The sequence below is a fragment of the Galeopterus variegatus genome, unplaced genomic scaffold (genome assembly GCF_000696425.1).
Source record: "Galeopterus variegatus unplaced genomic scaffold, G_variegatus-3.0.2 Scaffold3930, whole genome shotgun sequence".
In the NCBI taxonomy this organism is placed as follows: domain Eukaryota; kingdom Metazoa; phylum Chordata; class Mammalia; order Dermoptera; family Cynocephalidae; genus Galeopterus; species Galeopterus variegatus.
In genome coordinates, this window is record NW_007730041.1 from 76618 (window position 1) to 102378 (window position 25761).

The 25761-nt window shown below is 36.8% G+C and overlaps 1 protein-coding gene across 1 annotated transcript in view; it reads left to right on the forward strand.

Annotated features, from left to right (window-relative positions):
- Positions 1-25761, forward strand: part of LOC103601904 (gephyrin-like) — a gene marked incomplete at its 3' end in the record, with an annotated part of 167380 nt that overhangs the window by 56733 nt on the left and 84886 nt on the right. Inside the window, exons 5-7 of the mRNA XM_008586310.1 lie at positions 3739-3805; positions 11424-11696; positions 13109-13216. Coding sequence (XP_008584532.1) covers positions 3739-3805; positions 11424-11696; positions 13109-13216 — 448 coding nt within the window. The remainder of the gene's footprint in view (positions 1-3738; positions 3806-11423; positions 11697-13108; positions 13217-25761) is intronic.

Below are 25761 nucleotides of genomic sequence, written 5' to 3' on the forward strand. Positions count from 1 at the left end.
TCGGATCCCACATACAGACCGGCCGCTCACTGGCTGAGCAAGGTGCGGGGGCAACACCGAGGGTTGCGATCCCGTTGCCGGTCCCGGTCCGATACGGGCGCGACACTGAGGGTTGCGATCCATTGCCGGTCACGAAAAAAGACAAAAAAAAGGAAAAAAATAAAATAAAATAAATTCTAGCTCCTTATAGTAAATTCATGACTTCCACTGTCTAATTCCAATGTACTTTTTAATGGGAGATGAGCCAAGTATTTATTGAGTGCCTACTATGTACTAGGCACTGTACTATATATTTCAAGGATAATATTAATCCCTTCAGCAACTCAGGCTTTGAAAACTAAAGATTAGAGAGATTCAATAATTAAGCCAGGATTACACTGATATAGTAAATAGTAGTACCAAAATTCAAGCACAGTCTATCACAGCAGTTCTCAAACTTTACCATGGATCAGAATCAACTAGAGAGCTTGTTAAGATACAGATGAATGGATTCTACACCCATAGTTTCTTTTTTTTAATTGAAACATTCGGGACTCTGTGGGAGAGTTTGCATTTTTAACAAGTTCCCAATGATGAACAAGGGTACCTCAGAAAGTTTGCCGAAAAATAGTTAAAAGATAATACAAATCTTTCCATGAACTTTTTGAAGTACCCTCATATATGTTGATGATCCAGAGACCACACTTCAAAAATTACTAATCTATCATACTGCAATATCTGTTCACTGGTACTTCTTACCTCGCATTTCCCCTCTACAAGTACAGTATCCTCTCGCCAGGTAAAAGGCTTAAAATACTCAAAATGTATTTGGTACTTTTTTGCTTTGTTCTTTTATATTATTTTTCCCCTCTACTTAAACTTCCTTCTTTTTCTTGCCTTTCCCCCTACCTTTTCTTACCTGTGGAAATGTTTTCCCCTATAATGCCACTCAAATGCTACCTTTCTTTTTTTTTTTTTTTTTTTGTCTTTTGTCTTTTGTCTTTTTTTCCGTGTCCGGCAACGGATCGCAACCCTCAGTGTTGCCCCCGTACCGGACCGGGGACCGGCAACGGGATTGCAACCCTCGGTGCTGCTCCCACGCCTCGCTCAGCCAGTGAGCGGGAACCGGTCTGTATGTGGGATCCGAACCCTTGGGCGGGAGCGCCGCCGCGCTTCCCAAGCGGCGCACTATCCAGTGCACCACCGGGCCGGCCCCAAATGCTACCTTTCTATAAAGTCTTACCTCATGCCCTCACCTAGAAATATAATGCTTTTATTTTGAACTCATGGTACTTTATGCCAGTTTTACCTATCTTGTATTGTAATTGTTTGTATGCTTTAATGTTATATATTGCATTTGTAAACTCCTTAAGGATTTGGGTTACATTTATCCCATGATACTTCCTACGATCTTTAATTGTTTAATAAATATTGAAATATGTTATAACTGTGGTGCTTGTATTTTTTTAATTGTTACATGAGATAGAGTTTGTAAGATACTTTATTAACCATAAAGTAAAGTTAAGTACTTTCTTCCTGCAGTGACTCTGGATATTCTATAGATGAAAAAGTACATCTCAAAATTAATTTGTAAACTCTTCGAAGAGATTAAGAGAATTGACAAAGAAATTAAGTGACCAAATTTTTTGGCAAAATAAAAGGCCAAAGATATTGATGGGAAATAACAGATATAATTTCTCCTGGCTATATAGAAAGCTTTAATTACATCTCTCTCTCAAGAGATTAAGAGAATTGACAAAGAAATTAAGTGACCAAATTTTTTGGCAAAATAAAAGGCCATAGATATTGATGGGAAATAACAGATATAATTTCTCCTGGCTATATAGAAAGCTTTAATTACATCTCTCTCTCACACACACACACACATACACATAGAAATAGTGGCTTACATATTATAACTATGGGTTGTATTAGCACTGCTACTAGGGTCTCTACCTACAGCAGATGAAGTATTATTGGAGATATCAAGCTTGGACTTGATGACCAAAAAGTTGGAATAAAAAGAATTAACTGTGTTTTCATTTACCACTAGCCTTGTGGTAGAGGGAGTTACAGCTTCCTTGGAAAATAGAATTCAACAAATTTTATAATATTTGATAAATTAGAAATACATAGAAACAACATCATTGTCAGTAAGGGTAAAGTCATGGACATTATACTTAGAAAAGGAAACTACATAAACACAAGATGGATGAACTTACTATGTAAAATTACAAAGATGTCAGGCATATATCAATCAAATTGTCTGAACCCCAGGTTATTTTTCCATATTTTGTAGATAACTGTATTTTTCTCTTCACAGAAATGTTGGGAACGTAACATGTACTAATTGTTATGAGAATATTTCTAATTTTTATGAGGAAAGATACAACAAACTTCCTGAAGTGTAGTTAATACTATATTTAGGGAATATTATGCTCTTAGTTAAAATTTTTGATTTATGAAATAAATTGCCAGATTTGTCATATGAAATTAAGGGGCCTTAAAATTGGTGGCAGTCCAATCACATTGCTGGTGATATTATAATCAGTTAGCTATCAAATTGACAAAAAGCTGCAGTGTTGCACTTTGGTTGGGAAGGAAAGGCAAAACTTTTAAGTAAATAGGAACATAGTAAGAACTATACAATTACCTAGTGCCATTTCAACCCTAATTAAAATACTTTATCCAGTTCTGACTGCCAGAACTACAGCAGATTTCGAAGAAATATCACTAACATTAAAGGTTATAAAGTAGCCTCAAATTTTTTATTTCAGAGAATGAGAGTGGTTAAAGAATAAATTCAATCATAAGAACTTTTAGAAAAAAATATTCTTATTTAATTTTAAAATCTTAGTTGTAGGGGGCTGGCCAGTTGGCTCAGTTAGTTAGAGCGCAGCCTTACAACACCAAGGTTATCGGATCACATCCCCGCACCAGCCAACTGCCAAAAAACTAAAAATCTTGGTTGTAAAATTTTTTAAATAGCATAATCTCTTTGTTTTCAAATGCTGAAAATGAGATAAAGTTACCAGATCAAAGTAACATAGCCGGTTAGTGATAGAACATGATTCCAAGTCTCAAATGAAAATCCATGCCTTTGACACTTGACTGTAGTCTTCCGATGCTTTTCCACTGTTTTATGTTTCTTATTTAACCAGCTAGTTTAAATGTGGCCTGGAACTAACAATGATCTTTGAAGGACCTTTCTAGCTCATACCTGTGATTATCAATAGGCCTGTTAATTATTGAGCTCTTCAACCTCTTCCCCACTGCCATTTATTTGTGAAAAACCTTGTTTTACTTTAAAATTTGTAGAGTTCCTGAGAAGTAAGAGCTCAAATCAAAGTCTCACTCAACCCTTGAGTGCTTTATGTGTTAGACTTTTGAAGATATGCACAAATATACCCTAGTCATTTTTTATGCACTATGTGATTGAAATCTTATAACTGTATGAGATATAAAGAAGCTGAAGTTAGACAAAAAGGTAATTTGTCTGTGGTCAGATTGCCTTAAAGTGACTAATTTATTTTGACTTCATGTTCAGTGCACTTTCCCAATTCACCACACTAACCATTATTGTAAAAACTTCAGCCAGAGTGCCCAATTTGTATAACAATTGGTAAATCTTACTATAACAATTTGATTCCTAAAGCAGTTGTTCACATGTAAAGTAAAATAATTGTCTTTGTTGTTGAATGTATTTAAACCAAGCATTCATTACAATTTAGTATTCATCCACTTTCTCTTTCCTTTCAGGCCTGTGTGTGGAATCAGAGGGAAAACTCTCATAATTAACTTGCCAGGTAGCAAGAAAGGATCTCAGGTAAGCAACATTGACATTTATATGGTTTAGTGTAAGGACATCTGGCCAACTATGAGAGTTAGCCAACCAAAAAGTTGGAGCACTCCATAAAACTGCCCTCGCTGCTGACACCAGTTGCAAGTTTGGGGGATCCCAAAATCACCCACAGGTTCAATAATTTACTAGAAAGACTCATAGAACTCACTGAAAACTGTTATAGTCACAGTTATGGTTTATTACAGGGAAAGGATACAGATTAAAATCAGCCAAGGGAAGACTTGCATAAAGCAGAGTCCAGGAAAAGTACCAAATGTGGAGCTTTTGTTTTCCTTTCCCTGTGGAGTCATGAATGCATTATTCTGGCATTGATGTTTGACAATACCCATGGAGTATTACCAATCAGAGAAGCTCACCTGAACTTTTGGTGTCCAGGGGGGAGCTTTTGTTTTCCTTTCCCTGTGGAGTCATGAATGCATTATTCTGGCATTGATGTTTGAGAATACCCATGGAGTATTACCAATCAGAGAAGCTCACCTGAACTTTTGGTGTCCAGGGGTTTTTTTTTTTGTAGCTCATTACGTACTGCCTATGTTACTGACCTTCAGTCTTTAGCCCTTCCCAAAGGTTGAACTAATATCTTTAGTGTCCAGTACTTTCCAGAGGCAAAACCAATGTGGCCCAAAGCCCCCATCATAAATCAGGCTAACAAAGACATGCCTATCAAGACATTTTGAGAACTTAGAGATTACCTCTCAGTAGCTGAGGACAAAGGTAATGTTAATTCTTTGGGTAATGTTTATCTCTTTAGGTAATGTAATGTTAATTCTTCACTGCACAAGCTACCACCTGGCCTTTGGCCAAGGCTTCCTTATAGCAAAACAATCATGTTTGGGCATCTGTATTTACTATAGCATTTATATGATAGACACAGCAATAGTTTCAGTGTGAATATGCCTAAGATTTGGAGGAGGCACTTTAGGGTACAGAGAGATTTAGAGAAACAGCTAAACTATCCTCAAAAGCCCCATTACATACATTTTCATATTTCTCACCTTGATTTACTGCTATTTGTACTATATGATACATTTGCACAGAACTATATACATTAGAAATTAGCTGACAAATAAATCTACTTCCTCAAACCAGTCATTTTCCATTGGTATTACATCCTGAGGAGAGTTTTACTCAATATCAGTACTATAATCTTACTAACAATACCAGTATTACAACATATCACAGTATGGTAGTAGATATAACCTAAAAAATAAGAGTCAAAAGATATAGGCACATTACTGTAGTCCTCCTCAGACATTAACAATTAGCCTGTTCATCATCATATCATATGACCAAAATGTATCCAAGAGTGATACCACTCAAGTTTGCAAGTTTATCAGATTCTAAAAGCAAGAGTGGTCTCAGCAACATATGACTTCACTATTTCAGGTATCTGTTATAGTTGAGCTAAGAAACAATATCATATCTTGTTCTGAACCTCTTTTGAGGCACCAGTGTAAACTGGATTTCCCTCACTGCATAACCTATTCATTTATTCCTTTCCATTCTTCCTTTTCTCCATTTATACCCAAACTTTTTCACCTCTGAAAGGGATGTTAGCTTCTGCACTATGCTAGTCCAGATTGCCATTAGTAATACCAGTTTAGCAAGTGCACCTTGCTCAGTCCATTCCTATTCATATAGGGTAGGCTCACAAAGGTTAAGTGGACTATCTTAACCTAGTAGGCAATATAACTGCATTCACTTTCAACCCTAATTTGGCTAAATGGAGTAAGGCAAAATCTACCACATCAGGTCGTTATGAATTCTGACATAAAAGTTTAAAGGTATAATTACAGTTTCTTGCTTAGGAATCATCCCTGCTTCTGGCAACCACGGTTGTATCCCTGGTCCTGGGACTACTGCATCAGGTAGAAAAAAGAAAGTTAAGGTGATGTGTGGGAAAAAGAAAAAGTATAGTCGTAAAGAAAACAGTATCATCATAACAGCATTCTTCCCTATGCCCCCTTTTTCCTAGAAGAGTAAAAGAATCTGTCCAGTAAGGACCTTTCTTTGCCACCGCTCCATCCCAATATTGAACGTGATCACATACTCATGAAGGCATATAAGCCAGCCTTTCATGTCTTTATCTCCTCCCACTTTAGACAACAAATGTTTCAACTTCCCATTCCATTCTCTATGGAATCATTACTCCGAGGATGAAAATGTGTTCCTTGGCCAAAAGAAATGTGACTCAGTAGTCCAAATTGGTCCTTTCTGTTCTGGTCCTTTTACAATACTCTTAAGCATTTGCATCTACCACTAGGTAAGCAAAACCCAGTTCAGAGTAAATATCTATTCCTGTTAGGACCCATTCATAGCCTCCAGGAGCTATCAGTATCAGTTTTACTTGCCAGCTATGTGCAGAGCCTTCCCTCTTTGGAATCTGTCTATTCTAAATTTAGGAGCTATCAGTATCAGTTTTACTTGCCAGCTATGTGCAGAGCCTTCCCTCTTTGGAATCTACCCCATATCCCTCTGCAGGCCCTGTCTCTCTTGTTAACAGAACAGTCCTTGTTAGCATTTTGTGCCTCAGAGGGTGCAAGAGGACTTTATCTAGATTTAGCCCATCTTTGCATGCTGCAGCCCTGTAGTGTCCACTCATCTCATGGGCCCAGGAGCCACATCAAGGAAGTCCACCAGGATGCCTGCTCCCCAGTTCTCTCTACTCTCTAACTTCCACTATTGGAAGGGAGTTCTTATGATGTACATCAATATATTATAATTTAATGCACCCCCTTAAATTCCCAGAGTGATTTTCATAGGGTCATGCCCAAATAGGCATCACTTTAATATGTCAGTTTTTCATCTCCCTTCTGCCAGACCATATGGCCAGGCCATTGGACACTGCTTATGAGTTAGTAAAAACCCAAACATAGGGGTAAGCATCATGCATTTCAGTGCATCAAGTTGATTTGTTTTTACCTTCTTCAATCTGAATGGCAGCCTTCCAAACAGCATGCTGTCTGTTCACCTTGGAATTGCTGTCTGTAAACAACGAGGCTTTTTCCTGGTCAATAGGAAGCTGTTTATAGGACACTACACAAGTGGCCCAGGTGACCATAGGATCCAGCAGCTCCTCAAGTGGTTATGAATTTGGTCGTAGGGAAAAGAGGCTACCTGCTTGTGAGTACCTCCCTGCATTCCCTTGGTAGCATGATTCTGTATGTACCATTTCTATTTTATTATAAAACTCACTGCCCTCCCCTTTAGAACATTTCTCTGACATTACCCAAGACATTATGGCTGTTGCGGGTTTCAAGGTTATTTTATGTCCTTCAGTCTTGGGGCAGTCTCAGTTAAAATCTAATGGCAAATTAGTAATTGTCTCTAAAATGAAAATTTTCTGGTCCAAAATCCCAGCAGTTATCACTGGGTGGCACTTAGGTTTTTGTCATAAGCTCCAGTCTGCACTCTACACAGGGCTACTCCACAGCATATTAATGACCTATGTGGGCTTGGGGAATCTTACTGGTTCCTATTTAGCATGTCCAATCAATATGGTAGAACGTTGACTTACATGCCATCTGTTTTACAATGCTAGGTAGGGGAAGCATTCTTCAGTCAAACGCAATGTCCATTCCCATAATTCGTTCAGGCAAAGGGGACTCAACTACATCACATAAAGTTCACTGTCCAAATATTCTAATTTTCATCCAAACTTTTACCTTAATACCATCAACTGTTGCATAGTTGTTATCTCTCAGTCTACCTGCACTAGGACTTCAACAGGTTTTAGAGTCACAGTTGACTCCCATGTCAAAGAGTCACAGAAAAATCTCTTCTCCACCCCCTGACCATTTTACCCATTTACGTGCATATGCCCTTGGACCTCCAGCCCTGGGTTGGTCCCAAGGACCCAAACCTTTTTGTCAGCCCTTATCCTGATTATGGGACAATCGCCTCAGATGATTCAAGGTCAGGTTTCTTATAGTCATTTTTGCCTTCTGCCTTTTCTGTTTGTTTTGTTTTTGTGATTTTGGTAGCTGGCTGGCACAGGGATCAAACCCTGGACTTTGGTGTTGTGAGCACCACACTCTAACCAGCTAAGTCAACTGGCCAGCCCATGCCTTCTACCTTTTTTAATTCCTCCAAACTTGAGTAGAGAAGATTTATTTAAGACCTTTCAATGTTCAATGTTGGAAGACCAGCAGGGGCTCCTATCTGTCCACCTAATCTACAACGATGCTACAGTAAAACCTTTGTTTTGCTTCCATTGATGTTCACTTTATTCATCCATTTCTTAATAACCATTTAAATATTTCTTTATTTTTTGGTGGGGGGAGCTGGCTGGTCAAGGCTGCACTCTAACCAACTGAGCTAATTGGCCAGCCCCCATATAAATATTTCTACCATACTGGGACAAGTTCCTAGAGTCTCCTCTTTTCCTTTCCCCATTCTCTTATGAATCAGTCTAACTTTATTTACTATTTATTGTTTCAACATAACATTTTCCTTTCCAAATGGCTCTGAGAATCCAAGCTTGGCCCAACTTCATGATCCTCCTGAACATTCTCCCTTACTTACTTTTTTTTAAAAATTATTATTATTATTTTTACATTCTATGATGTTGTGGAACAGTTGGGAGGGAGGGGGAGAGGGGAAAGGGGAAGGAAATGGGATGGAAGAAGGAGGGCAGAGGAGGGGCAGGATTGAGGCCTGTGGCGCCCCCCCTCATTCGCACAAGGGAGCCCAGCCATGGCTTGGTCATTGCCAGGCTGGGTGCAGATGTCAGGGGGGTGTGGCAAAAGCCCTTGCCCCTCACCACTCCAGCTCAGGAACCTGGGGCCCTTCTTGCGGTGGCTCAGTGGTTGTTGCTGGGCTGGTTGCAAGTGTTAGGGGGCATTGCTGAGGTCCCCAGCCCTCCCCCTTTTATGGCTTGGTAGCCCAGGGGACTTCTGGTCCTTCTTTGGTGAAATGAGACCTTTACTAATTAATATCAAATTTTGTCTCTGGTTGCGGGTATTTTGTTTTTTCTTTCAGTTCTGTGTTGGATTATTTGCTGTTCCCACCACTTAAACTCTGCACTGGAACTAATTTGTTGGTCCTTTGCTTACTTCTAAAATGGCAGAACTTCCTGAGGGGACCAGTACTTGAGCTCTGCGGTTGAGCTAAATTGCTACTTTGCTGCTGATTCCCTAGGGAAGGCTTTTTGTGGAGCTCAAGTTTTAATGGTTGACTTTATAGGTACTTCCAGCTCTCATGAAATCCAGTGCACTTGGGTTGCGTAGAAACTCTGGTCTGGACCTGAGTCTTTTCAGCAGACTGTACAACCTGCAGTTCTGTATTCCTGACCAGTCTCCTCTGAGTGGTCCTATGCTGATTGGGGGGCAGATCAGCTGTCCTTGCTGTGCCCCAGCATTCCCCTGGTGGGCCCGTCTCCCCCACCACCCGTGCTCTAAACACTTCCCATGGGACTGGCCATGCTCTAGTCCCTTGTGGTGACTCACCAGCCTCTGAGTGGCTCCTTTTTTTCAGTTGTTGTGGTTCCTCGCTCCTGTGTGGGTCCATGGGAACCCTATTAGTGGTCTTGGTGGCCTGGGAGCCACCATAGCCCTCTTTTACCCTGCTTCCTCCAAGCAACTTCATCCAAAGGGGACAGCTGTGCCTTTTGCCAGCTCTTGCTCCATGCACTCAGCAGCTCCAGCCCGGAAGCAGCCATGATTCAAAATGGAGTGCTTTTTTCTTTCTCTTATCATGGCTTCTCCTGCCTTCATGCACTCCATACGTCTCTCCTCCCCTTCCCCTGAGCTCTAGCAGCCCCAGCTTGGCTGTTGTTGCTTTTTCATAGTTGTAAATTGGTTGATTTGTGGGAGACAGTGATGCTGGGGACCGTCTATACCGCCATCTTGACTGGAAGTTCTCCCTTACTTTCATCTTAGCCGGTATAGATAACAATAACCAAGGGATTGTATATTTAGTTTGTTTATTGTTATTTTGAATTTCTATATGCATCCAGTGAGACAACTTGTGAATTGGATCCATCATTTATAAATTCCATCGGTAACTTTTGTCAGCTGTAACTAATCACAGCATGGCTGCAATTTCATACTGTGGGTGACCCTGTGTTTATCCAGGGATCAAAGGTTCATCATCCTGTACCCTCTCTTTCTTCCTCTTCCCAAGATTCACACTTCTTCAGTGAGCCAGTGTCTTTTTAACTTCTTGTACCAACTATAAAGAGTTTAGGCCAACTGCAAAAAATAGTCAACTACAAAATTGGTGTACTCCACAAGACTTCCTTCACTTCTGACACCAATTGCAAGTTCAGGAGATTCTTAAAACTACTCTCAGGTTTGATAATTCACTAGAACTCACTGAAAGCTGTTATACTCGCAGTTAAAGTTTATTACAGAGAAAGGATACAGATTAAAACCAGCCAAGGGAAAAAGTACATAGGGCAGAATCTAAGAGAGGTACCAAATGAAGAGCTTCTGTTTTCCTCTCCCTTTGGAATCATGGACATGTTACCCTCTTGGCATTGATGTGTGACAATATACATGGAATATTGTCAGCTGAGGATGCTCACCTGAGCCTTTGGTTTACAGAGTTTTTATTGGGACTCAATCACATGCTGCCAGTGTGGCTAACCTGCAGTCTAGCCCTGCCTGGAGATTAGGCTGATGCCTTTAGTGTCAGTTTCTTCCAGAGGCAAAACTGATACCATGTTTCCCAAAGCCCTCATAATAAACTACATTATTAGACTGAATGGTAACCAAAGTATCCAGGCAAACAAATATATTCCTATCAGGCATCACATTCTGAGGGCCTGAAAGTCACCTCCCAGTAGCTGAAGATAAAGACCAGACCTCTCTTCGGTCGGGGTTAAATTTAGTACTACACAATCTTTAAACAGTAAGCAGTCAGCCATACAAGAGAGTCAAAAGAATAGGCATCCTTTCAGGTATTCCAGTAACCATCCAAAAATTTTTAATGTATCTCTTTACATCTTAGATTTTAAAATGTTACTTTAAATGTGAAAGAGAAAGACCTCCACTTATTTCCCAGACATATGTGGCCCTTTGTTCTGGTTTTTAAGTTCTCATCTATTCTCTTTTGGTCGTACATTATAGGTTATAACAGGCACCTAAGCAGCAGATTATATTGACTTTTATGCAGTGCTCTTTATAAGCTTATTTCTATTTTTACATATTGTACAATGTTCCCTAGTTGTGCTTTATGATGGCAGTCAGAACTTCAGCTCTCTGAACAAAATAATCTGGTCCTCATGTAGGTTGTTAGTTCTAACGCCCTGCTCCAACTGAAATATGAAAACTCTTTTCTGCCTTTCTCATAATGCATCTTTAAACTCCAAAGTTAGGTAGAAATTTTACTTCCAAAACAATTCAGTGTGTGCTTATAAAGTAATGTAGTTCTTTTAGCTTATGGAGAATACCATAATATATGGCATGCTTACTTCATATTTCATATTGCAAAGATAATGCTTTAAATATGATTTATTCTTGAGATTGATAGAGGGAAATGCAGATCCAAGATCACAATTCAGTTTGATTGCTACCATTTTATATGCCTAGACAAGTACTTCATTTTCATTTTTTTCTTTTTTTTTTCTTCTTATGGACAGGAATGCTTTCAGTTCATACTGCCAGCTCTACCTCATGCCATTGACCTTTTACGTGATGCCATTGTAAAAGTAAAGGAGGTGCATGATGAACTTGAAGATTTACCTTCCCCGCCACCTCCTCTTTCCCCACCTCCCACAACCAGCCCCCATAAACAGACAGAAGACAAAGGAGTTCAATGTGAGGAAGAGGAAGAAGAGAAGAAAGACAGTGGTGTTGCTTCAACAGAAGATAGTTCCTCATCGCATATAACTGCAGCAGCCATTGCTGCCAAGGTAAGCCTGCTGAGAGAAACTCAGAGATCTAAAGGACCCACAGGTAAATGTGCTGATTTCATCCCTCTTTAATACCTCTTCAGAGCATACTGAAGAAAGAACTAGAATATTCATGACACTCCACTATTATGTTTCCTTCTTGATGTAGATTCTTTGAAGGAATTGAAGTTTGTTATGATCACTGAGGCATTAAAGATACTGCTGTTACCTATTGAAGTAATAGCTGCAGTAATAAACAGTTTGACATTTAAGAACTCTTTGGAGATGTCATTTTTGTGGACATATTAAACATACAATGTTTATATATTCAGAACATTAAAACTTCACAAATTCTTAAAGGAGCAGCAAATGGAAGGTAAAAGACCTGAGAAGATTCAAGATATGAGTTGGGAAAGATTAATAAAGATTTTTTAAAAGACAAAGCTTTTCAGCAATTGTTGAATTTACATTACTTGATATAGATTACCCCAGTGTTATAGAGAGAATATAGATATAATATGATATATTATATTATATAGATATAGGGAGAAAATAGATATTTTTTTTATTTAATATTAATTTTAAAATGCAAATATATAGAGATAGAGATAAAAATAGATATAGTGATAAATAGAGAAAATAGATATATTTGCATTTTTAATTTAATGAAGTAATATATAGGACAATCCCAAAGTATTATAAATTCCCTTTGGCGATTCTGGGAGTAAATATAGTACCATTAGGTACTTGAGTAAATTTAGTCATCTTAAAGCCTCAGAACATGATTTGATTATTATTCATACCTAGTAAAATTCACCTAGTGTGCTTTAATATCTTCAGAAAGTAGCATATCCCTTCTAGGAATGATTTTTCATTGACTGAGAGCACACAGTTTGAAAATTTAATTGCTATGTGAAGTAATTCATAGAGTTTTATGGATCATCCAGATATTTTAGCTATAAGCATAGTGAGGTTTTTTTGGACAACATATTAGATGAGAATCATAGAGAAATACTTTTAAAGTGTTCATTCAGGCAACCAGTAGATGGTTCTTTGACTGAACACTAGATGATTCTCTCTCCACATCCTTTCAGTGATCCTTTAAGTCCTTACTTAAGGCTAGTAAGTATTCAAGTTGTGTGTGATTTTTTTCCCCCCAATTGAACTAATTGGTAAAATAGGTACATTTAAAAATTATATGTTCTTTCTCTCTTACTTTTAATTAAAAGAGTAAAAAGTACCATCAATTTAAATCTTAAGAAAGAAGCTTATAAGATTTAAAATCTAAGCTGATTTTGTCATTCTACATGTGGAAAAATTTGGCATTTCATTGTTCCATTTGTTTTCACCTTTTTTCCTTTTCAGTCATTTTGTTTGTATAGTTTCATGTTTTCCTGTCCCTATATTCATAGTTGTTATGTGTTGTGCATTAGAAGCATCCATTCTACACCAGTCCTGCTGTTATCATGGCATACGGTGAACAGCCCATCCCTGGTCTCATCAGTTATTCCCATCATGCAAAAGGCAGTGCAGATGAACGGGTAAGACAAGAGGCTTTTGCACTAATGATTTTGCAAACATACATCCTACTTCTTCTCCTTGGAGGTTGGCTATAACATATCATGGATGATGTGTTGTTTTATTCTAATGGATCTTCAGCAGTGCTTTCTTGTGAAAGTGTAAGTGCAACAGAGTATATTCCAACAAGGAATTTAACAGAGTTTCTCCTGTGCCTAAAGTACTCTGCTATCATTAAGATTCTATGGTTTGCAGCAATGAGCTTTCATCACATGACTTCCAAGAAATTCATTGCTTAGAAGTTTTATCTTCTTTAGCAATTTCATTGGATATCATTAAATACATTGCCTGTTATAATTAAGATAACCCTTTAAGGGAATCACTTTGAGTCCAAAAATACAGATATATTGGTCAAACTAATATTTAATTTGTATTAACCTTGTTTTTTTTCTTTATGATTCTGCATCTCATTTTCTTTTCCTTCACTGTGTTCTCATTACCGCCATTTACAGAGTTGAATCTTAATGCAAATTCTGTGATTTCTGATCTTCAGATACAAACTTTTAAGAATACATATTAGTTTTTTTAGTCACTGGCTGAATGATAGTTTGCAAAAATTGCCAAATTAGAAAAGATTAAACTGATAAATATAAATTATTATGCAGTGATAATTTATACTATGGCTGCAAAAAAAAAAAAAAAAAAAAGAAAAACCCATCTCAACCCCTGATGTGGATATAAAATGAAAGGGGAAATAAAGAAAAATAAGTAATAAAGTGAACTTTGGCTTTAAACACTTAAGAAGAACAAAACACCCAGAATTTGGAGGGAAAAAAACAACATCAGTACTCTTTTGAGAGATACACTACCAAATGAAGACTTTAACCCTTAAATTCAACTAAACATACCACTTAGATATAAACTGGGGTTAGTGAAAGTCTAAGTAGAACATTTAAATCTTGGTTAGTAAAATTGTTAGTGAATTTCAGTTGACAATTAGTATATGGATTTTCCAGATGCAGCTTTGCTATAAATTATAAGCATTCCAAAATGTACCAAATTTGAAGCAGGTCTGTTTTTATATTCTCATCTTACAAAGCAACCACAACTATAATAATCACTCTAGTTTTCAAACTAAAGTAATTGGAAATTTCTGTATTCATAACCTACATTTTAAGTTGTATTCTGAGTTTCAGATTAGTACACTGAAAATTATTTGTCTTTTCTTCAGTTCTCCCAAGGATCACATATAAATAGTACCATTCTAGATGTACGAGAGAAGTTAATTATTGCATAGGATAGATGTCTGAAATTATTAGGGCTTAATTCTCTGGAGGAACTAGTTGAGAACGGCCGCTGAACTGTTCTAACTTGATGTCTTTTTATGGCATCATCTAAGAACTTCTCATTTATTAACTGGTATTTAATAATCCTTTGTAAGTAGTAGTGTTGGTCTTTTTGATATGTGTTCAGTTTTGTAAGTAGACTCACATTTTTGCACTTCCTTTGGAAAAATGATAATCAGAGCCCTACATTAAAGAGTGTAATGTTCTTGTTCTTCAGACCTGGTATCATCTTAGGAAAGAATGAAAAGGAAGAAATATGTAACAGAAAATAATGAAAAGGAAGGCCTTTAATATTCCTGGTGCTTCTGACGAAACTTCGTTAACTTTTAATGCTTATCTGGCTCTGAATGACCTAGAAGATTTCTACATGAGAACAGTTATTTGGACTATCTCTATATACTATTTGTCTGGCTTTTATAAGCTTTGCTTATATAAAATTAATTTTCGAAAGGGAAGGTCTTTTTACCTATTGAAGAAAAAATCCCAATTTTCCTCAACTGGTCTTCACATTTGAGGCATGTGAAGCAATGTGGAATAATGTAAAAATCATGTTACTTAAAATCAGAAAACCTGGATATAAGGCCTGATTCCATCACTTAGTGTTTGGGGCAAATTACTTAAGATTTAAGCTCTAGTTTCTCATCTATAAAATGGAAATGATAATAATTGCCCTGTATCTCACAAGAGATTTGTATTTGTAGCAAATGATATATATGGGGAAAAATTTGTAAACTTTTGAATTTAGAGTTGAATATTTACAGAATTCTTTCTAGGTGCCAAGCACTGTGCTTGGTGCTCAGAGTACAATAATGAATAGGTCGTTTCAGCCTGCAAAGTATAGAGTTGCTCTTTTTATACTTCTTTACTTTTCTAACTCAATTATCCACTTCTTGGAATCAAGAAAGTAAAACATGATCAGTGTTAGTTACTAGTAATCTAAGTACTATTTATTATTAAACTGATCAACTTGCTATTTCAGGAGATAAAGAGACTTGAGAAATGCATCTTAGACATTTGTTAGTTGCCTCTCCAGCCAGCCATTCCCTCTTCATAACACTACACCACATTTACTAGTCATGTACTTTGGGTGGGATTGACTAAACCTCCAGGGTAGGTTGGCTTAGTATAATCAGCATTTTCATTTCACCTAGCCGTAGTCATTAGTTCAAGAAAACATAATTCAGTCCAGTCAGAGCCTATGGGTCTCATCTCTTGGATTTTATTTAAACTATTGGGGACACAGATTCTCTGTTTCTTGCTGCACTTGAATAAAGAAAAATACAACCCCAAGAATTGCCATCTTGAGACCATGACAGGAATGTCTGCTGTATTGGAACCAACAGAAAAAAATAATAATAATACTAAAAAATGGAAGGTAAAGAAAGATATTGATTCCCAGTGATGTTGTTCAAACCACTCACTCAAGCTCCAGTTGAACTGCAGACCTCCCCAACTTATGATAGCTTGACTTGCAATTTTCTTTTTTTAATTGAAACATAATTAATTACACATATTTCTGGGGTACAGAGTTGTCTATCACTACTTGTGTACGATATGTGATGATCAAATCAGGATTATTAGTGTATTTATCATTACAAAATGTAATTATTCTTTGCGTCCATTAGCCAATTTCTCCCTAACCCTTTCCCCCTCTTCCTTTCCCACCTCTAATAATCATAGTTCTGTTCTCTCCTTCTGAAAGTCCAATGTATTATTGTGGTTATTGTTTTCTTTCTTCCTTCTTTCCATTTTCCCTTCTACTCTACCTCCCTCCCTCCCTCCCTCTTATGAGTATTTCTCTTGCTGTGCCTGGCTTATTTCACTTAATATAATTTTCTCCAAGCTTATCCATGTTGCTGCATATGACAGAATTTCATTCTTTTTTATGGCCGAGTAGTATTTCATTGTAAACATATACCACATTTTCCTTATCCAGTAATTCATAGGTGAACATGTAGGTTGGTTCCATATCTTAGCTATTATAAATAGAGCTACAATAAACATGGGAGTGCACATATCCCTTTGACATGATGATTTCCATTCCTCTGGATATATACTCAGTAGTGGGATTGCTGGATCATATGGTAGTTCTATCTGTAGTTGCTTGAGAAACCTCCATACTGTTTTCCATAATGGCTGCACTAATTTACAGTCCCACCAAAAGTGTAGAGGGGTTCCCCTTTCTCTGCATCATCTCCAGCATTTATTCTCTGTCTTTTTGAAATTAGCCAGTCTAACTGAGGTGACATGATATCTCAGCATGGTTTTGATTTGCATTTCCCTGATGTTGAGTAATGTTGAGCATTTTTTCATATACCTGTTGGCCATTTGTATGTCTTCCTCTGGGAAATGTCTATTCAGCTCCTTTGCTCATTTTTTAATTGGATTTTTTTTTCTTACTGTTAAGTTTTTTGTATATTCTGAATATTAATCCCTTGTTGAATGTGTAGTTTGCATATATTTTCTCCCATTCTGCAGGTTGTCTTTTCACTATGTTGATTGTTTCCATCTCTGCACAGAAGCTTCATAGTTTGGTATAATCCCATTTTTTTTTCCTTTTGTTTACTGTGCTTTTGTGGTCTTATTCAAAAAGTCTTTGCCTAGTCTTATATCCTGACATGTTTCCCTTATGTTTTCTTCCAGCAGTTTTATAGTTTCAAGTCTTATATTTCAGTTTTTAACCTATTTTGAGTTGATTTTGATATATGGTGAGATGTATGAGTCTAGTTTCATTCTTCTACACATAGTTATCCAGTTTTCCTAGCACTATTTACTGAAGAGGCTGTTCTTCCCCCAATGTATGTTCTTGATGCCTTTGTTGAAGATCAATTGGCTGTCAGTATGTGGATAGATTTCTGAGTTCTCTGTTCTGCTCAATTGGTCCATGTGTCTGTTTTTATGCCAGTACCATGCTATTTTGGTTACTATACACCATGATCAAGTGGGATTCATCTCAGGGATGCAAGGATGGTTTAACATACACAAGTCAATAAATGTGATACACCACATCAGCAAAATGAAGGAAAAAAACCGTATGATTATCTCAATAGATGCCAAAAATGCATTTGACAAAATTCAGCATCCCTTCATGTTAAAGACAGTCAGCAGATCAGGTATAGAAGGACAGTATCTCAGCACAATAAAAACCAATTAACAAACCCACCACCAATATCATCCTGAATGGAACAAGCTGAGAGTTTTTCCTTTAAGTACAGGAATAAGACAAGGATGCCTACTCTCACCACTCCTATTCAGCATAGTATTGGAAGTACTAGCCAGAGCAATCAGTCAAGAGAAGGAAATAAAGGGCATCCAAATTGGAAAAGATAAAGTCAAACTGTCCCTGTTCAACTTGCAATATTTTTACTTCACAGTGGGTTTACTGGATGTGACCCCGTCATAAGTCAAGGAGCATCTGGACTTATGATGGTTCAATTTTACAATGAGTTTATTGAGGTAAATGCATTTTTGACTTAATGATATTTTTAACTTATAATGGATTTATTGGGACACAACCCCATCATAAGTCAAGGGGCATCTGTATATGTACCTCTTGGCTTTTCAGTTGCATGAACTATTAATTTTATAAAAAAGCTATTTAGAGATAGAGATGGGTATACTGTTGTCTACAACCAGAAAGCATCTTAACTAATATACCTCAGTATATATTGCATCATCCAAGAGATGAAAGTCTTTATAATAATAACTAAAATATATCTAATAGGAATCCCTGAAGTTATATATTTGGGTGAGAAATCTGATTCAAGAGGATATAGGTTTAGGCAATGTGACATAAAGGAGGAAGAGAAGGAAAAGAAATCCTGTCCCTCCGTGTTTACAAATTAAGTATACAGGTCTTTTCAAGGAGACTGGATCCAAATCTGAAGATGACTACTTGTGCTTTGCAACCTCAAGGCAGCTGATGGATTCAGAAATCAAATTCATAATGACAGGCAAAGGAGAAATTTAAGACAAAGAGAGAAGATACCTTTAGAGATACTTAATAGGAAAACTTGTCTCACTGCAGAAATTAAATCTGGAGAAGTTCAGAACAATAATGATGCTCCCCAAGCTGTACTCGATGAAAGAAAATCTACCACTTGCCCTGTGAAAAAAAGAGTTGGTGGTTTCCTCTTGTTATGGAATATGGAGAAAACAGTATGTCAAGTCCACATGGACAGTTAGGAAGATTTGTCTTCCTAGAGCATTTATTTCAAACTTAGGAGAGAAAATGCTAAGTGTTAGCAACCTACTACTTCTGTAGATTTGCTTGGAAATAAATGGCAACATTACAAATGACAAGAGACATAAAGTTTTGCTGAGAAAATTGAAGAATGTCGAAGCACACATATATGATTTTATTGTTTCTTTCTATCCCTGAGGATTTTGGTATATTAAAATAATGATGTTAATTGAGTGCCAGTCAGTCTTCTAAACATTTTGCAGATATCATCAACTCTTTGTGTACATCCTCATTTTGCCTGTGAGAAAATTGAAGTTCAAAGTGATTAGGAACATAGAACTACCTAGCATCTGAACTGGTCTTCAAGTCTAGGCAGTCTGGTTCTAAGATGAGCACTCTCCCACTCTGCTGTAGTACCTCTTAGTACAAGAGAAAAAGAAAAAGGGTAAAGTTCTGGGAGGTGACTAGCTGATCACAAACTCCTCAAAAATAAAAATTGGGATTTTTAGACCTCAGTTTGAAATGCTTGAATGATAAGATGTGCTGCAGAACCTAAGAATTGTAAACAACAGAATGTGTTTACTCTGAAAGTTTACTGATTGAAACAGAAGAGCTTTAAGCTGTAAGCAGCAGTTGGGTAAGAAACATTATTTAGATAAATCGATGAAGCCAAATACTTTGGAGAACATAGTATGGTACTTGTTAAAGGATAAGATTTTTTAAAGGCTGAGTCATAACACTCATACAAGTATAAACTAAATCTATCAAAGATTTTATTTAATTTTTATTAACTTTAATTAATGAGAGAACTAGTAAGCTGTTACACCAGCTCAAAGAAGAATTTAAAAGACACAGACATGTAACAGTCATGAAGGCTGGAATGAATTCATAAATAGATACAAAATTTGGTCAGTATATACAGGACAATAATGAGTTGCTCCTTTTAAGGACAAAATTTATTTGTATTTTTATGGACAAGAATCATTACTTGCATTATTATCAGTATTCTACAACTTGCAGAGTTGTAAAATAGTGAAAGGCAATGAAAAGTACAGATAAGTCAGGACATTCTAGTAATCTTTATAATCTCAATTTTTTTATCACCAAAAGAATGGCTGGTCTCATTAGGTTTGGCTTGATTATTTACATAGGTGCAGTAAGTATATTTATTAACCATATAGCCTCATTGAGTTTGTTTTGCAAATACTGAGGCCACAAAATTAACTTCTGTCTGGAAGTTTTCATTAGAAATCTCAGATTCTACTTTTAAAGGTCTCTAATTTTGCCATTCCAAGATTAGGAAACTAAGCCCAAAAAACTTTACCATATTTCACCTGCAGTACCTGTCATTTGTGAGTTCTTTTTTTTCCAGGTCACCAAAATTTTATTACCTTTTTCTTTTTTCTTTCTTTCTTTCTTTTTTTTTTTTTTTACCACGTGTAAGGCTGAGACTCTTTACTCCAGGTACCAGGTCAGTTTTCCTGGGAGGGGTTCATAGGCATTGGCTTCATGAGTGCAGCCAGTCTTTGTTCTTCAAATTGGTGGTAAAAACTGGTTAGATCAGCACGATTCTCACACAGATACTGTTGACTTATGGTGGATTACATCCCAATAAACCCAGTGTAAATCAAAAATATTGTGAAGTTGAAAATGCATTTAATACCCCAATAGACCCATTGTAAAGTCAAAAAACTGTTAAGTCAAACCATTGTAAGTCCAGATGCTGCTCAACTTATGATGGAGTCATCTCCCAATATGCCCATTGTAAAGTCAAAAAATCTTATGTCAAACTATCATAAGTTGGAGACTGTATACACTGCATATCAGGCCTTCATTTCACAAATTGTCCGGTTATATCTTTTTAGAGAGGAATACATATTCTTATTAAATATATACAAATAACTATTTTGTCAAGAATAGTTAGAAGATTTAGTAAGAGATTCTGAATTCTGAGGGAGTCAGTGAAAATCAAATATCATTTTAAAACACTTCATTTTAGGTTAAGAAATCAGGGTCTACTAGATTATGTTGGCTATACATAGCTTATGTAAGAAAAAGAGCTTCCTCATATATCCAGGAAACAGAACAATTAAAACAACAAACATCAATAATATTCCAAACACAAGGTAATCCTGAGCAAAAAGAACAAAGCTAGAGGCATTACACTACCTGCCTTCAAAATATACTCTGAAGCTATAGTAATCAAAATAGCATGGTACTGTCATAAAAACAGATAAATAGACCAATGGAACAGAATAGAGAACCCAGAAATAAATCTTTGTGTCTACATCCACCTGATTGTTTACAGAGGTGCCAAGAACATGCTTTGGGGAAAGGACAGCCTCTTCAATAAATGGTGCTGGGAAAACTGGATATCTATATGCAGAAGAAAGGAACTAGACCCCTATCTTTCCCCATATACCAAAATTAACTCAAAATGCATTAAAGAATTAAATGTAAGACCTGAAAGTATAAAACTACTAGAAGAAACACAGGGGAAACATTCTAAGCCGTTGGTCTGGACAAAAATTTCATAAAGAAGACTTCTAAAGCACACTCAAAATGCATTAAAGAATTAAATGTAAGACCTGAAAGTATAAAACTACTAGAAGAAACATAGGGGAAACATTCTAAGCCGTTGGTCTGGACAAAAATTTCATAAAGAAGACTTCTAAAGCACAGCCAACAAAAGCAAAAAATAGACATGGGATTACATCAAGCTAAAAAACTTATACACAGAAAAAGAAGCAATCAACAGAGTGAAGAGGCAACCAGCAGAACAGGAGAAAATACTTGCAAACTATTCATCCAATGAGGGATTAATATCTAGAATATACAAGGAACTTAATAGCAAAAAAGCAAATAATTCAATTTAAAAATGGACAAGCGAGTAGACATTTCTCAAAAGAAGACATACAGATGGCCAACAGATATATAGAAAAATGCTCAGCATCACTAATCATCAGGGAAATGCAAATTGAAACCACAATGAGATGTCATTTCACCCTAGTTAGAATGGCTATTATCAAAAAGACAAAAATAACAAATGCTAGTGATGATGTATAAAAAAGGGAACTCTTATACACAGTTGTTGGGAATGTAAATTACTATAACCATTATGAAAAATAGTATGGAGATTCCTCAAAAAAGTAAAATTAGAGCCACCATATGATCCAGCAGTCTCACTGCTTGGTATTTATCCAACAGAAAGGAAATTAGCATACTGAAGAGATGTGCACTCCCGTGTTTATTGGACACTATTCACAAAAGCCAACAGATAAATGGATAAAGAAAATGTGGCATATATACACAGTGGAATACTACTCAGCCATGAAAATAGAAATCCTGTCATTTTCAGCAACATGAATGAGCTTGGAAGACATTATGTTAAGTGAAATTAAGTCAGGCACAGAAAGATAAATACTAAAAATAGTTCTAATTTTAGTTTTTTGAGGACGCTCCATACTGTTTTCCATTACAGCTATGCTAATTTACAGCCCCACCAACTGTGTATAACAGTTGCCTTTTCTCACTCATATCTGGGAGCTAAAAAAAAAAAATTGAGTTTTTAGAAGTAGAAATGAAAATCCTGGTTACTAGAGGCTGGGAAGGCAATAGAAGAAGGGGGATAGAGAGATTGGTTAATGGATACAAAATTGCATCTAGATAGGAAAAATAAGTTCTAATGGTGTGCAGTAGAGCTGGGCATCTATGAGTAACAATAACTTACTGTATGTTTTTAAATGGCTAAAGAGAGGAACTCAAATGTTCTTATCACAAAGAAATAAGGTTTTGCAATGATGAATATGCTAGTTACCCTGATTTGATCATTATACATTGTATACATGTATTGAAGTATAACTCTATACCACATAAATATGTATAATCAATACATGTCAATTTAAAAATAAATTTTTTAAAATAATGTTCCAACCAAATAGCCAGGAAAAGGAAGTTCCTTCTTTATATACTTTTCAGTCCTACGTTTATTCAGTCTTAAATAATTAATTCTTATTCAACTGGACCTTGGCTTAGCAGTCTGCTTTCATGTTGCTTTCTGCTCCTGGACTAAAAAGAGTTTTGGAAATCCTAACTCAGTCCACTGTTATGGTCTAAAAGTTGTCTGAGCAATGACGTTTCAGAAGTCTGTACCCATGAGTCCATTCTTTGAAGTGTCAGTAGTTGGAAGTATCTGGTGTGATTCTTTCTGTGAGGCTTTTGAGATTATCTTTCTTCATCAGATACAGGACTTCTAACCTGTAACTTAACAGCATAACCTTCGGGCAAGCATCAAAATCTGTCTGCAGATGACAGAGACTTAATAGCTGTGGTTATGAACTATAACCAATAATATAAAAATGGGAGAGAGTAAAATTCTCTATTATGGGATAGAACATAATTATTTCAAAAGAGTTTTGATTAGTGTCTCCCCTTAGAGTCAAAACATTATGGACAAAACCCTCACATATATTGTCTGAAGATGAATTAACAGTATAATGACCACCAAACTGAGAAGGTATCCTGAGACCAAAGAACAAAGCAGGCAACTCCCTACAGTTTACAAGGAGTTTATTAATGTTGTTGTTCTTATTTTTATTACTATCTATGGGTGGTTAGTTACAAGGAATGGGCCAGGTGGACTATAAATGGGACTGTTGATCTGAATGATGCTCAGCTGCTTTCTCTGCAGCTCCTAGCAAGGGGATATGGAGAATGAGTTGAAAGTTATAAGGGACATAGGGACAAAAGTGGAGCTATTCCAGAGAGAGAAAGACTGCAGAAGTGGAAGATTCCCACGTGCCTCATAGCCTCCTATTGCTTATCTTTGGCATTGCTGGAATCATTCCCCTTATCTTATACATAGCATTTTACTCCTTTCACTTCCTCAGTTGTTAAGCAACCCATGCATGGAAAAGATTGTAACTATTGAAGCCGGAGCTCCAAAGGCCACAAGGATGGAGTGAGTTCTGACCAGCATTATACACATATGGTCAAAGGGTTTTTGACAAGGGTTCCAAGACCATTCAAAGGGGAAAGGGTAGACAATCTTTTCAACGAATGGTGCTGAGGATACTGGACATTCATATGAAAAAGAATTAATTTGGACCCTTATCTAACACCATATACAAAAGTTAACTCAAGGCCCTAAGGTGTGGAGCCAGGGGAAGCCAAACCCGCCTCAACTAGGCAAGCTGCTGTCACTGCCCTGGGGGCCTGAGGCATAGAGCTGGAGGAAGTCAAACACAGCTGCAACCAGGTAAAGAGAACACCAAAAACACCATTTTCACACAGGTAGCCCACTATAACCACCGCAGTTGACATTGCTACCGCAAAAGTAATGGCTAATCTCTTTAGCAGAAGTCACAGCCACCATGCAGATGGCACACCAGACTCTCACCTGCATTGACACAAGGAAAGGCACCAGCAGAGACCAAAAAAAAGGAGATCCTCTCTCTCCACAAAGCACACTCCAGAGTAATAGAAGAAGTATCTGATTTACAATAATAGGGGAGGACTTGATCACACCTGTCTCAGTACTGGACAGATCGTCTAGGCAACAACCAACAGAGGAACAGTTAGTCTGTCAGATGGAGAGAACAAATTTATAGTTATTAAAAGGGAGAGGGAGAAGGGGAGGGGGAGGAGGAGAGATTGGATAAGGGGCATAAAGAGTAAGTATGATTTATAACAATATGCTAATAAAAAAATTAACAAAAAAAAAGAACTCAAAATGGATCAAAGACCTAAATGTAAGACCTAAAACAATACAACTCGTAGAAGAAAACATAAAGCACAATCTTCATGACATTGATTTGGCAATGACTTCTTAGATATGGCACCAAACACATAGGCAATAAAAGAAAAAACAGACATATTAGACTGCATGAAAATTTTAACACTTTGGATATCAAAAGACTATATCAACAGAGTAAAAAAGCAACCCACAGAATGGGAGAAAATATTTGCAAATCATATCTGATAAGGGATTAATATCCAGGATATACAGAGAAGTCCTAAAACTCAACAACACAGAAGCCAACAACTGAATTCAATAATGAGGAACAGTCTTGAATAGACATTTCTCAAAGAAGATATACAAATAGCCAGCAGGCATATGAAAAGATACTCATTGTCACTAATCATCAGGGAAATATAAATCAAAACGACAGTGAGATATCATCTCAGACCCATTAAGATGGCTACTATCAAAAAAACAAAAAATAACACGTGTTGTGGAGAAATTGGAACTTGTGCACTGTTGGTGGGAAAATGCTATGGAAAACAGTATGGTTATTCCTCACAAAATTAACAGTTACTGTGTGATACATCAATTCCACTTCTGGGTGTATATCCAGAAGAAATGAAAGCAGGGTCTCAAAGAGGTATTTATACACCCATGCTCATAGCAGTGTTATTCGCAACAGCTAAAATGTGGAAGCAACCCAAGTGTTCATCAGCAGATGAATGGATTGGAATTGCCATGCAATAGAATATTACTTAGACTTAAAAAGGAAGAGAATTCCGCAATATGCTACAGTGTAGATGAACCTTGAGGATATTATGCTAAGTGAAATAAGCCAGTCACAAAAAGACAAGTAATGTATGATTTCATTTATATGAGGTATTACAGCAGTCAAAATCATAGAGACAGAAAGTAGAATGTGAGATAATGCATATGTTAATTAATTAGCGTTGATTTAGCCATTCCACTGTGTGTACGTATTTCATAACATTATGTTGTATATGATAAATATAAATGTTTTTATTTTTCAATTTAAATTAAGTTAAAAGTAAAGTAGAATGATGATTGCTAGGGGTTGAGGGGAGGGGAGAATGGGGAGTTATTGTTTAATGGGCATAGAGTTTTAGTTTTACAAGATGAAAAGAGTTATGGAGATGGATAGTAGCGATGGTGGCACAACATTTATGAATGTATTTTATACTACTGAACTGTACACTTAAAAATGGTAAAGATGGTAACTTTTATGTTGTATGTATTTTACCACAGTGAAAAAGTAATGGGGGGGACCATATAGAT